At 42.8% G+C, this 14252-nt stretch overlaps 1 protein-coding gene across 2 annotated transcripts in view; it reads right to left on the bottom strand.

The window, feature by feature from the left end:
• Nucleotides 1–14252, bottom strand: part of CA10 (carbonic anhydrase 10) — a 335728-nt gene that overhangs the window by 214991 nt on the left and 106485 nt on the right. For both annotated transcript variants that reach the window (XM_074970904.1, XM_074970905.1), the window contains exon 4: nucleotides 223–365. In XM_074970904.1, the coding sequence (XP_074827005.1) occupies nucleotides 223–365 (143 nt within the window). The remainder of the gene's footprint in view (nucleotides 1–222; nucleotides 366–14252) is intronic.

The raw sequence follows: 14252 nt of genomic DNA, 5'->3' as shown, positions 1-14252 counted from the left end.
AATTAACAAGTGCTTCAGGATACCTAAAAGTGTACAGTTTTGATCACTGCAGGGGAGGTAACAATGTGTAGTTTTCACAGCTTTACATTTATTATTATTCTGCCTAAGAGCTTATTGGCATTACAAGGTTAAAATACTTCATAAATACTGAAAGTGGCACATATTTTTCATCTGTTAACTCTTGGTTTTTTAAGTTTTTTCAAGACATGTCAGAAAACTTACCTTTCTGCCTCCTGTGTTTATGCGAAGTGGAGTTAGGAAAGGGTCAAAGATCATATGGCTGGTTTCTATATTGACAGGTGATTGCCTTTTCCCAACAGAGCAAAGATTCCAGGCTGAGTTCACCAATCCCCAAAAGGAAGGAACTATAAGGGGGGAAAAAAAAAAGATACAAATTTAAGAAAGAATCTGGAGGGAGGAAGAAAAATCCACACAAAACAGATGTGGAAACAATTAAACTGCTTCTTGTATTGTCTGTGCTCACAATATAATCAACTCAAGAAAATTAATCAAGTAACTGCATTTTAATGCATGATACACAGACACCCAAATCTGAGATAATGAGATATTAAAATATCAACAAAGGAGATTTTTTTTTTTGGCCCCTCTTAAGCTCTCTGGACTTAATCATTCCGGATTTAACTGTAACTAGCTCATCTGCTATTACTGGTATAGAATGTTTGCTTTTTCTCAACAGGGACTTGAATATCTCATATCCTCATGCTCATTTTACATGTATACACTGCACTTATTCCTTGGACTGAGGCCAACATGTAGCCACTCAAAGAAAACTAAAACAAGTTGCAATATTTGGTACACACTGACAATAAGAATAATGTATTAGAAAAGACATGGATATGTCACTATTCCACAGAATATTCATGTTCCATAGACAAGACAAGATCTATTTGTCTCTTTTTGATTCACACAATTCTCTCTCAAACACACACCCCCTTGATAAAAACAACTCCCCCTTGATAAAAATGTTAAATAGCGGAAGGGCCAAGAACCAATCCCTGCAGGATTCCATTGGAAACACACACACTCAATGAGAATTCCCCGCTTATAATTACATTTTGAGACTTATCAGACAGACAGGCAGAGTTTTTATTCCATTCAGTGGATTAAGAGAAATCAGTGATTTGTGACTAGTACTCAGACCGGTGTTGAGTTACTCTGGAGGGTGGTATGGCCTCATAAGGAGGTGGAAGAAAAGTGTGTCTGATGGGCAGCAATATATAATACCCCTCATGTAACTCATGGGCCACACCGCATAGCTAACCTGGATTGGAAGGAAGTTGGGAGATGATGCTCGACCTTAACTCTGCTCCTGTACACTTGCTGAAAGAAAACGTGCATGATATTGTATTTTATTTGATAAAAAATGTGTGCCCCCGTAATTAAAGAATATATCATAATGCATGGAAAGGGACAGAGTTAAGTTTGTGTTTCCAGCCTAAGCTGTGGTACTCCATATCCAGAGCATTTAACCATGCAACTGTAACATTTGTATGACTTTTTTTCTGTGCCAACAACATACTATGGTGAATTTTCATAGATGTTGATAATATAATGCTACCCTGTTCATTGTTGCTCTAGACTGTTTATATTTATACCAGCCACAAAACCTACACAGCTATTTCAGAGCTACAAACAACTCCAACGTTTAGGGTGGTTTAGATGAAAGATTTTGGTTTGAGCCCCAATATTTGATTTCACTAAGAAAACTTTATACAAAACTAGAATGACTCATTTTTTTGTGCAGCACAAACCAAACACAAATATACACAGAACTTGAGGGGAAAATGTTTTGCAGCTGTTGAGTATTTTCCCATTTCTGCAGTGTGATGAAATATATCAGCCACAGATATTCTCAGCTCCTCTTTTTCCTGCAATAACTGAAATTTCAGTTTCCAGGGTCTCCTTCTGTTAACTCTTTGATCTCATGATATAAGAAATGGGTGAGCTCAGAAATCATCAGGAAGAGATTGAAGTAGCAGAACAGCTGTAACAAACATGGATCTCTTCCTAGTACACTGATTTCCAGTTTAATAGATACCCATCCGGGCCCATAATGCGGCGGTCTAACCTCGTCATCAGAGATCGGGCAGAGTCAGGTTCGCAGTCAGAAGTCACACTAACGGGCAGAGTCAGAGTCCAAAGCCATGTGAAGGATCAATCCAGAGTTAGAGTCAGAAGCCACACCAAGGGTCAGTGCCAGGGTTGGGTTGCCAACTGTCTAATTGCACACACCCAAATATCCTTGCTCTGCCCCAAGGCCACACCCCTGCCCTCACCCTTTTCTGAGACCCCGCCCCCACTCACTCCAGCCCCGCTCCCTCAGTCACTCGCTCTCCCCCACCCTCACTCACTTTCACTGGGCTGGGGCAGAAGGTTGGGGTGCAGGATGGGGTGTGGGCTCTGGACTGCAGGGTGGGGTGCAGAAGAGGATTTGGGGTGCGGGCTCTGGGAGGGAATTTGGGTGCAGAAGGGGGATCAGGGCTGGGGCAAGGGATTGGGATGTGGGAGGGGGGTACGGGCTCTGGGAGGGAGTTTGGGTGCGGGAGGGGGCAGGGGCAGGGGTTGGTGTGTGGGAGGGGATTTGGGGTTCAGGCTCCAGCCAGGCGGTGCTTACCATGGGTGACTTCCGGAAGCAGCGGCATGTCCGGCAGCGGCTCCTAGGCTCATGGGCAGCCAGGCGGCTCTGCATGCTGCCCCTGCCTACAAGAACAGCCCCCACCGCTCCCATTGGTTGCGGTTCCACGTTCCCTGCCAATGGGAGCTGCGGGATCAGCGCTGGGGGTGAAGGCAGTGTGCGGAGACCCCCTGACCTCACCTCCTCCGAGGAGCTGCTGCCAGACATGTCGTGGTTTCCGGGAGCGGCGTGGAGCCAGTGCAAGTAGGGAGCCTGTCTTAGCCCCGCTGCGTGACTCGACTTTTAGCTGCCTAAAATCTCCCAAACTGGGATGGTTGGAGTCAGTAGCCATGCCCACGATTAAGATGGAATCGGAGTCACAAGTCATGCCAAGGGTCAAGCCTGAGCCAGTCACTGGAATTAGAGTGAGGAAGCAGGAACAAGGAGTGGAAACCAGGTGAAGAGGAAGGAAATGGGAACAAGGATCAAGGTGTTGTAACTGGAGCAAGGAGCAGGAGCCAAGCAGGGAGACAAACTTGGTCTGGTAAGCAGAAGATCTAATGACTCACTGCTCTGACAAAGGATGGGACAGGAACAGGAAGATTTATGCCCAGTGGTGTCTAATCAGTAGGCTGCTGCCAGTCACTTGATGCAGCGGAGTCTGTGGATGTAGCCTCTGGCAATGGGGTGTTAGCTGCAGTTCCCTCATCTGACCTTGCGGTGTGGTGGTGCAGAGGGTAAGGTTCTCGCTTGGCAACTCCACAGGCCTGGACTTGAGATCTGTGGCATCTGACACCATCAAACAGTCTGATCCCAGAAGGTTTTGTGGCAGGACGCTGTTAAAAGCAGAGTTCCTGTCCTTCCTTCTGACACACAACACCTGGTAACCCATGCAAACAGGTACACCAGGATAAACCTCATGCTTCACTCCATCCACAACAAAATGACTGAGTGAGGTCCCTGTAACATGTATACCCCACTTGACATGTTATTTCCATCATGCTTGAAAAGCTTTTGTTAATGACATGATGCTGACAGTCAAATACTGCTAAGAACTTCTCCAAATTACACTAATGATCGAGGGGGCCGCTGCAAATGAGTGAATTTTACAAAATAGCACATCAGGAACAAGATGTACTGTTGCACGTGTATTTTATCAATTGTAGCAGTACTTCCTGATTTCCAACTAAATGCACCGTAGCATATTTTCTAAAAAGTGACGTTTTAGTACCACAAGACCTCACTATTCTGTTTAATGTTGTCTGGGAGAAAACTCCTGCTTTTTCATGTGGGTTATAGGTATTCAAGTTTAGCCAAATTCTCCTTGATATATTCTAACACTATAGCAACCAAAATAAGACTTTTTGCATTACCATGTGCTAATGCAAAATGCATTAGTACTAATGGTGGAACTTCAGACCTATAACTTCAAAGAGGTGGAATATTCATTAGGAGGTTGTAGCTATGTGAATGGCTTCTCAGAGTTACTGAGATTTCTGATGGGAGAAATGCATTTGCTAAAGGGAATAAAGACTATACAATGAATACTGTACAATTTTTTTGCAAGCTTTACAAAAATACATTTTATAGATGATGATGGATAATGCAGTAAAGAATACCAAGCAAAGTACAGAAGTGGCGACTTTCACGATGGCCAATTATTTCAAGAATTAAATGATGAAACTACGAACATCCAGGGGGGAAAAAGCATGGAGGCTCTTTGAGAATGGCTGCCCTAAGTGCTTGTTTTATTACGTTCTTTCTGATTTTGACAGGGCAACCTTGCATCTTGCATGCTGCCTGTCACAAAAGCACACTATGATTTTCAGGAAGTTAGTCTTTACATTAGGATGGTGCTCAGGAAAGACTGTGTGGGTCACCATGACATTAAATTTGTCCTGCAATCATTTATATTTTTTTTTAAACTGCCAAGATAGTTCACTTCTAAGAGCCACACTGGTGTATGTATATAGCTTCCTCTGTCTAGTTCATTTACCATTGCAGTGTCTTCTTTATGTATATTCTCAGGGAATGGAGGGTTACCCTTGAGTCCTTTAATGAGTACAATGACAGAGTCTTTTGATTGAACAAGTAATCCTCCTCAAAGGGCAAGTCCTCCACACTGGTCCGTACTTCACAGGATAAACACGAGGATGGAGCCGGGAATCCGTGTGCATACTGACAGCAGTTGCCTTCAATCTACAGTAGTGGTTTTCAACCTTTTTTCACTTGTGGACCACTAAAAATTTTTGAAAGGAAGTGCAGACCCATTTGGAAATTTTAGTCTGTGGACCCCCAAGGCTCTGCAGACCACAGGTTGAAAACCACTGATCTAGAGGCTGTATTTTCTGTGTCTACTGCAACTTGAAGAGATGATTAGACTACCTTCATCGATAAGGGCTTAGAACTGTACTCTGTCCTCCTGAGGGAGTTTGTTCCTAAATTCCAAAAACTTAGAGTAGCTGATGAAGTCATACTTTGCAAGTAGCACCTGATAAACTGGCTGTTCAGAATTGTAGGCTGCTACATGTAAATATTTTTCTCTCTATGTGGCCCAAGCATTTGGCCTCTTCATATGAAGGCGTAGATCTTGTATGTTGTTGTCTACCCCTTTCTGTAGCAGCCTGAACAAGCAGGGAGTTGGGAACAGTTGTGTGAAGAATGTTCCTCCCAAGGCATTAGTCTAAGTTCTTTTTTCCACCCAGTAAGGAGGGGGTGAACTTGATCCTGAGGCATGCCACACCACTTTGGCCTGCTCTAGGATAGCCTCGTTGACTGGGAGCACTATTCTAGTTGACCCTTTATTCCGCAAAACGTCCAGGAGTTTTTGGAATAATTCTTTGATTTCTTCCAGGGGAATCTGGGGGGCTTCAACAATCTTTCTTAACGACCCCTGAAACTGTTTGTGATTGTCCAGCAGCAAATGTAATTCTGTAGCAACTGCCTTATCAGGAATGGAAGACTATATGCTTGATGGTACCAGCATTTACCACTAGATCTGCCTCTTTTTCTTCTTCCCCTGTGGGCTCCAGAAACAGTTCAGGCTGGTCCCTCAATGGAAAGGGATGGTGAGAGGCTCAATGAGATCATGCAGATTCAGGGTAATGCCTGTATGGGTTCCACAGTGCCCAGTATAAACAGTGAGAAGGGTCCAGTAGGGATTTAGGTGGACCCCAAGGCATAGGGTACCACGAGTCCCAGGGAGAGGGGTACCCCATCTTACATGGCGTCAGGCCCCAGAAGATTCTAGAACATCTATCAGTGCTGATGGCTTTTGGAGGAGATGACAACTGTCCTTCTCCCATATCAGAATCACCCTATGAAGAAAATGTGGACTCCCTCTCCGAAGTTGGTGCCCTCAGAACTGTCAGAACGGTCAATGAGGAAATAACCTGATTAGTAGAGGGCATAGGAGACTGGCTTCTTTCATAATGTTCATGGAGTCCTGAACACCTTTGTAAGAATGTGTTCTGATAGGATGGGAGAGTCCAGATCTGGCAGGATGGTAATGTCCTCCAAAGTGGCGTATTTGTGGGGTTATGAGGCGTTTTCTTCCTGTAAATCTTCCTATGTCGGCTCAGAAGCATATGTTGGTTGTCTGTCCTTTGCTGGTACCAGTCATCGTACCAGTTTAGGCTCACATAAAATATTTACAGGTTTGATGTAGGAGAATCAGGTTTGTGGACAGCAGAATACCGTATAGCGGTAAGAAGGTGCTGGAGAGGCAGTCGAATCACACTACATTCAGCACCATGACAGCAATGTCCAAGGTGGTCATCGGATTCTTACAGTAGCAACAAAACTTTAATCAATCCATCACTCACATTAGTGTAGTCTAAAAAAATTAGAATGATTGACAGGATTTATCAGGATATATACAATATGGAAAAACATAAGCCAATAAAATTACTGACAGACAGGTAGGTTTTGCACACAAACCAAGTTATCGTGTTTCACTAATGAACTAATTTCTTAGTTTGTCAACAGTATGTAATGGAGAAAAAAATTGCATAGCCCAAGTAAACCAATTTACTTGACCATCTTTATATGAGAATATTTTAAATCTATCATGCTCAACACCTTGGAGCACACACCACCCTACTTTGCAAAAGCTACTCTCTCAAGCTAATTTGCATGCAGTCTACACAGACACTGCAATCTCATTTAAACAAGGTTTTCCAGATACTGGTCATTCTGCCAAAAGTTTCAGTATACCAGTCATGTCAGCCCTGCCATCAGCTATAAATCCCAGTAAATTCCCTTTGCTAAGGATCCAGTTTGCCACAGAAACATGCCAGGCATGCATAATATGTTATTCACTTTTCCAATGCAGGACACTAGCCAGCTCAAAGTATATCCATTTCTCAGAATCAGGGGAATAAAATGGAGAAGTTAAGAGTTTAACACTGGCACATCAAAGGCAACTGCTGCTGATTTTGTCAGCCTTATCTGAATACTGGATGAAAGGGGGAATCATTTTTATTAGGTATATGCAAAGATGCTTGAGACACTTACTTGTGGCCTGTGTCACACGACAGCTGCCATTTTGATCAATTTGTGGATAACATATTACAATGAGATATAATGAAACACTTTGGTATCAGCATCCCACAATAAAATTAAGAATTCTGATGCCTTTTACCAAATTTGAACATATCGAGAGTGATATATCAGTGTCCAGAATACTAAATAAAGGATGGATTGCTACTCTGCTAGTGTTACATCTGTCTGCTATATTCAGGCCCTAAAAATAAAGTTTCTTATTACGTGTTCATAGTCTGCACTTGCTGTGACAGCCTGGAAGGATGTACTATACCTGATAAGAAAGCATCACCCCATCACCTTCCAAACACAAAGCTCTCAACTTCACAAACTATGGAGAGCTTAAAGATACTTGCAGTTACTTTGAAATATGCCTGCAGTTGGCGAGATGCTGCTCTGCGGGGATTCTGCACCAACAATGTAATCTTCACTTCTGAGCCATAAAACATACAAGTCTTTATTTAAAATTAAAATCTCATCTCTCTTCCCCTCCCATCTGCTGATTTACGGCCCCATTCTCAGTTCTCAGCCATGATTAATACCTCTTAGGAGACATTATTAATATGTTTAAAGTCTAAAAAGAACCCTAATGTTCCCTCCCTTAATGTTCCATCTCACTGCTCACAGATTCACAGCCCTTCCTGTTTTCAGCCCCACTTCAGTTTACAATTTTATTAACCCTTTCACCCTTGCTCTGCTACTGACCTCTTTTACAACTCCCACAAATGCGCGCGCGCTCTCTCTCTCTCTCTCTCTCTCTATATCAACATTTCAGAAGTGATGAATCTTGTACATGTGATAGCAAAAGAGAGGGGTACCTTAGCCAGCAAGGAAGCAGTAAGGCATTATAAATCATAATAATGCAGGCCGTGCAAATGATGTCTCGTTCCCAGTACAGAACAACTACATAATATCTACAAAATACCACAAAATCTCGCAATGTTGCTGCCAAACTCACAGTTCAACATAATTTTGTGTGAGCTAAAATAGCATATTTCATGAAGACTGCTTTTCACAGTGCTTTACAGATTTCAATGAGAGCGCTAGTGAGGTAAAGAATAGCACAGGGAAAGGGAAGTTTATAGTGAGAAAAAAGAAACTTGGAAGTGAGATAGGATATGAGGCTGTGAGATGAAGGGTGGTCCATTTGTTAAGGAGCTAGCGTAGGACTTGGAGACCTGGTTTCGAGTCCCTTTTCCACCGCAAGCTTCCTGAATGACGCTAGGCAAGTCACTTAGTTTCTCTGTGCCTCTGTTTCCTACCTGTAAAAAAGCTGGAATAATAGCACTGCCCTATTTCACAAGGGTGTTGGTGAAGTTAAGTACATGCCAATTGTGAGGCGCTATCGCTAAGAGAGCCATGTAAGTACCTAGAGCTATGTCTTCTCTGCAAAGTTAACTCCAGTTGATTCCTCTCGCATCAACCTAGCTTCAGTGAGAGTGGTCACACTGTGAAAGAACATGAGCTGCAGAGTGACCAGATGGGCAGCAGAGTGATTCAGTAGCTGACTAGTTAGACTGCCTCAAACTCCAGCCTATGTACTCCCCAACGAGCCAGCCACTCTGAGGTAAAAGCAGCCCCATGCTCACATTAAGGGTTTTTGTATGTGGACAGGACTCAAGTTAGGGACAACGATCAAGACAGAACCCCAGGTTTACTCTGCAGAGAAGACAACCCATTAGACAGATGGATGTGGATAGAACATTCTGTAAGGTGGAAAGATACAGGAAGACTGTTCAGTACGGTGACAGCTACAGAGGAGAAGGCCCTTGCACCTAAAGTGCCCACGTTGGGACAGAGTCTGTGTTGTCATTCATCTCTGTACGGAAATCCTGTGTAACCCATTGATCAGACACTTCCATCTCCCTGTGTCAGAGTGTTAAAAAAGAAAGTGAATTTTGGGGTTCACAGCAAGAATATGGGAGGTCGCTCTCCAATTGCAGTAATACAAAATTGCCAGTTTTCATTTTGTGAAGTTTTACTGCATAAGTAGGACCAGTCTCTCTCCCATTCTCCTCTGACAGAGATCTGTGGTTCTGGGCTCCTCTCTGCTCATGGGAGGGACCAAGTGGCTCAAGCTCTCAATTTCTAAGCCTAAAGAGAGTTTAAGGATACTAGTTGTTATTCTGAAATAGACCCATTCTTGTTTTGATAGACAGGCTTCCGTTGTGGCACTGCACTCTTCAGTGTGAATACAGAGGATCAATACCTAGCACCCTCAGCACCGGTGCGCGTGCATGGAGTCTTGAAAGAATAATTAGATGGTAACATTCTTCTTGAGAGTTAGGGAAGTGCTATTACCTCCATTTTACAGGTGGGGAACCAAGGCACAGAAGGATTAAATTACTTGCCCAATGTCACACAGGACATCTGTGGCATAGCAGGGAAATGAGCTCAGGTCTTTTGAGTCCCAGGCTAATACCATAACCACTGGATCATCCTTCCTCTTCCTGTCCAAAACTTTTTCTTAATGTCGCTCCAGAGGCATCTGAATTTCAGTGGGAGGTGCTGCCTTCTAGCCTGCCTTGAGGATGTGAGATAAATGAACCTTCCATCGTTACTACGAACAGACCAGTGTTGCCATGTGCACAGCAAAGCAACACCAAAACTGAACACAGAGCACTAATATTGAATTCCTCAACAAAGTGATGTGTTGTGTCTTCTCTTGTCTCTGCTAGTTTGCTGCTGTAGAAGGACTGAGGTTTTTGGAAGATAGTACAGCAGGCTCTCTCTCAACCTTATCAGGTAGAAAAGTGGAAACGTACCTAGTGCATTATTAAGGCTTCATCTGTCTTCTTGGTATTCTCAGGTTTCTTGTTGTTCTCAAATAAACAAGTGCACATTTTTGGACTACATTTTGCAGTTCTTACTCATGCACTGAAGGCACCAAGAGCATTGTGATAGACGGTAGGATTTGGCTCGTTACCTCTAATGATCTCACAAGATATTCTGTCAAACCCTCGATGAGATGCTTTCTAAATTAGAGAAACCCCTTGGATCAACAGCCTAAGTTTTATTTGTCCTCATCTGTGACCAGGTGTCAGGCTATAGGTCCTCAGAACTATAGGTTTCAGAGAAACTCAGAACTATTATGCTGACTCACCCTGGAAGGCAAACCAAAGGGGTCTCACTAGCTACACCTCAGGAGTATAAACAGCCAAGAGTAACTCTGACACTGGATGAACAAGAAAGCTCAGTTTGGAGCAAGCCTAGGGACAGACAGCTCAGCCTAAGAGTTGTGTTTATAAGTACAGTCCAACCTCTGGGCATTGTTACATAAAGGCAACCCCCTTAAAGGGGGATGAATTTGGACTACAGGTCTTGGTGTGTTTCCCACCCTGCTGCCAATGCAGCAAACACCTATGTTTTATTGCAGTTGTGAACTCCCAGCAGCAACTATCTAGCCTACTTCTGGAATCAGGCCATGCGCTCCAAGTTTGACTTCTCCAGACCGCAATTACTGCCTGGTCTGAATGCAGCATCAACTTCTCCCCTTCTCCCTAATTCTACAAACCAAAACTGCAGCAAGGGAAGAGAGAAGAGAGACCCAACTCAAGGGAGGGAAGGGAGATAGGTTCCATGATGGCTACAATTAATTACATTCCAGGGACTGCAACATACAGAATGGTTTCAGTATAGGAGCTTGATGAGGTTGATCTGCAGCTGTCAGTGTGACAGGTAATAGCAGTGTGCCAATGCCAGGGCATAAACTATGTGGAGACTTGGAATGGAGACACAGAAAAGAGAAGGAACAGAAATCAGAAAGAGAAGGTAAGGCAAAGGTTGAAAGGAGAAGTGTGAGATTAACTTTTTCAAGGGAAATGTTGAGCACAGGCTTATAACTTCACTACCTGACACAGGGGTTTAGCTGTCTTATTTACAATTGGCCAAATTCTGACCCCAGCAATGAAATCTGTACGAGTTACGTGCCAAATTTTGCAGTCGGATATATGCACTTGCCGGAGAACAATATATAGTAATGTATTTTCCTGGCTTAATATTTTTTAGTGTATCGAAAGTTTTAAAGTACATAGCTGGCATTAAGAAGTCAATATCTGCCAACAGTTACTACACAGTGATAACTGATATACTGCAGTTATTCAGCTCTACAGCGCTAGACCATTCCATTCCACCCATGCTGCCCCTACAGATGAAATTCCATTTAACAACATTTACTTCCTGTAGAAAAGACATGCCGGATTTAAGGCTCTAGGACAATACAAAGAATAGGAAATGACTGCAGCATCTTATTTACCACTATGGGGTAACTGTTGCTAACTGACGACTTTTTAATAAGGACCACTGTAGAATAGGACTGACAGAAACAATAAAACAGTTTGTGAAAGCAAAACTGACATGCACTGAAGTTATCAATCTGTCTTGACTTCATATATATCTTGACTTTCGCAAAGCTTTTGATATGGTCTCCCACAGTATTCTTACCAGCAAGTTAAAGTAGTATGAATTGGATGAATGGACTATAAGGTGGATAGAAAGCTGGCTAGATTGTCGGGCTCAACGGCTCTATGTCTAGTTGGCAGCCGGTATCAAGCGGAGTGCCCCAGGAGTCAGTCCTGGGACCGGTTTTGTTCAGCATCTTTATTAATGATCTGGATGATGAGATGAATTGCACCCTCAGCAAGTTTGCAGATGACACTAACCTGGGGGGAGAGGCAGATACACTGGAGAGTAGGCATATGGTCCAGAGTGACCTAGACAAATTGGAGAATTGGGCCAAAAGAAATCTGATGAGGTTCAACAAGGACAAGTGCAGAGTCCTGCACTTAGGAAGGAAGAATTCCATGCATCGCTACAGGCTGGGGACCGACTGGCTAAGCAGTAGTTCTGCAGAAAAGGACCTGGGGATTACAGTGGACGAGAAGCTGGATATGAGTCCACAGTGTGCCCTTGTTGCCAAGAAGGCCAACAGCATATTGGGCTGCTTTAGTAGGAGCATTGCCAGCAGATTGAGGGAAGTGATTATTCCCCTCTATTCAGCATTGGTGAGGCCACACCTGGAGTACTGCATCCAGTTTTGGTCCCCCCACTACAGAAGGGATGTGGATAAATTGGAGAGAGTCCAGTGGAGGGCAACAAAAATTATTAGGGGGCTGGGGCACGTGACTTACGAGGCGAGGCTGAGGGAACTGGGGTTATTTAGTCTGCAAAAGAGAAGAGTGAAGGGGGATTTGATAGCAGCCTTCAACTACCTGAAGGGGGGTTCAAGGAAGATGGAGCTAGGCTGTTCTCAGTGGTGGCAGATGACAGAACAAGAAGCAATGGTCTCAAGTTGCAGTGGGGAGGTCTAAGTTGGATATTAGGAAACACTATTTCACTAGAGGGCTGGTGAAGCACTGGAATGGGTTACCTTGGGAGGTGATGGAATCTCCATCCTTACAGGTTTTTAAGGCCGAGCTTGACAAAGCCCTGGCTGGGATGATTTAGTTGGTGTTGGTCCTGCTTTGAGCAGGGGATGGGACTGGATGACCTCCTGAGGTCTCTTCCAACCCTAATATTCTATGATTCTTAATGGAAATTTGTTACTTAACTTTCAAGAACACTTTTTTTTTTTTCCAATGGTAAGTAACCCTTTTTGGAGTGTATGATTTGAAATAAAAACCAGTCAACTTATTCATGCAGCAGATCCTTGTTTGTATATTTAAACTCTAAAATTGGCCCTAGGAATGGTACAAAACACAATCAGATTGTATTTGTGCAGCAATTATTCTTGCCCGGTGTAATTACTGGTCCCTTAGATAAAATCTCAAACTAGTTTATTGAAGCCAGGAATTGAAACCAGAGAGAGAAGAAGGTATGTATATCAATAAAGCAGTCCATTAATTATTTCTACCTACTCAACTTGAAGAAAATTACCATGCTAATGCCTTTGGATAAGCACATGACCTGCTCTGCTTTTACATAAAAGCTAAATGTAAAGTCAAGACAGCCTTAAATTGGGGCACCAAAGAAATGACAGACTGTGGAATGGCATTCATGGAAGTAATTGGTTATAGAAATCTCCAGTGTACGACAAGACTAGACAGTAGTCACAGTAACTAGGAAATCAGAGAACTAAGAGAAGGTATTCTGATTCCTTTGTAACAGTCCAAGAACTGATAAGATGAAACACAGCCCAGAAAGTATAACAATAATGTGAACTATCGCTACTCAAAGGTGATTAAAACTACTGGTCCTTTTTCACTTGTATATCTTGTAACAAACCCAAAGGGGGAATATCTGTACCACTATAGCTGCACCACATTGTATATTGTTGCTTTCATAATCCTAACTGTTTGGATTTTGCTTTCAATCAGCCTGGTAAAAATATTTAAGTTCAAATTTGTGCAAAAAAGTAGTTTAATTTTTTTGTGGCGAGCTGGGCAAGATGTGCAGAATAGGAGGAGAAACAATTTTAATCATTTTTTTTAAATATGAGGAACAAAATTAGCATTGCACTTTAAGAGATGGCAGTGGGGCCAGTTTGTGAAAGAGAGACAAATACCTTGCAGAGAGAAAACCGGGCTGGGGAATGCTGCTAGGCGACTGGCAAAGGAATGTGAATCCCTGTGTAGAACAGTTACTTAGCACATAAAGAAAAGAAGAGGTCTAGGTTTGATTCAAAATGCCATTTATTCATATTATCCTATTTATTATAATATAATAAAACTTTGCTAATCTATGGTACCGTTTATCCAAGAATTTTGAGGAGATTTACAAAGTTACAAATACCTATAGGAGATAGGTAAGAAATGAATGTAAACAGAGAGAGGAGGAGTTTGACCAATATCACACAACAGATCAGTGTTAAAGTCAGGAACAGAAACCAGGATCCAAATTCAGAATTTATGCAATTCATAAGTTTCCTGATTCAGTGTCCTCTGCTCTAAGCCACTCTCTCCAATTCTTTACTACAAGGAAGTCTTAGCGCAAGATATAGATCTACGACTATGTTTCTCTAATTCGGAAAGAGGAGGGGAAATCAGAAAGGGGAAAATAGGGGGGGAAAAAGTGGAGAAAACAGAAAGGGGAAACATTTTCCAACCAACAGGCTGGAACTGTACACAAAAAAGTATGC

This window comes from Natator depressus, chromosome 14 (assembly GCF_965152275.1).
Source record: "Natator depressus isolate rNatDep1 chromosome 14, rNatDep2.hap1, whole genome shotgun sequence".
NCBI classification, from domain to species: Eukaryota; Metazoa; Chordata; order Testudines; family Cheloniidae; genus Natator; species Natator depressus.
The sequence above is the reverse complement of the archived record's forward strand: the minus strand, read 5'-3'. Positions and strand labels throughout refer to the sequence as shown.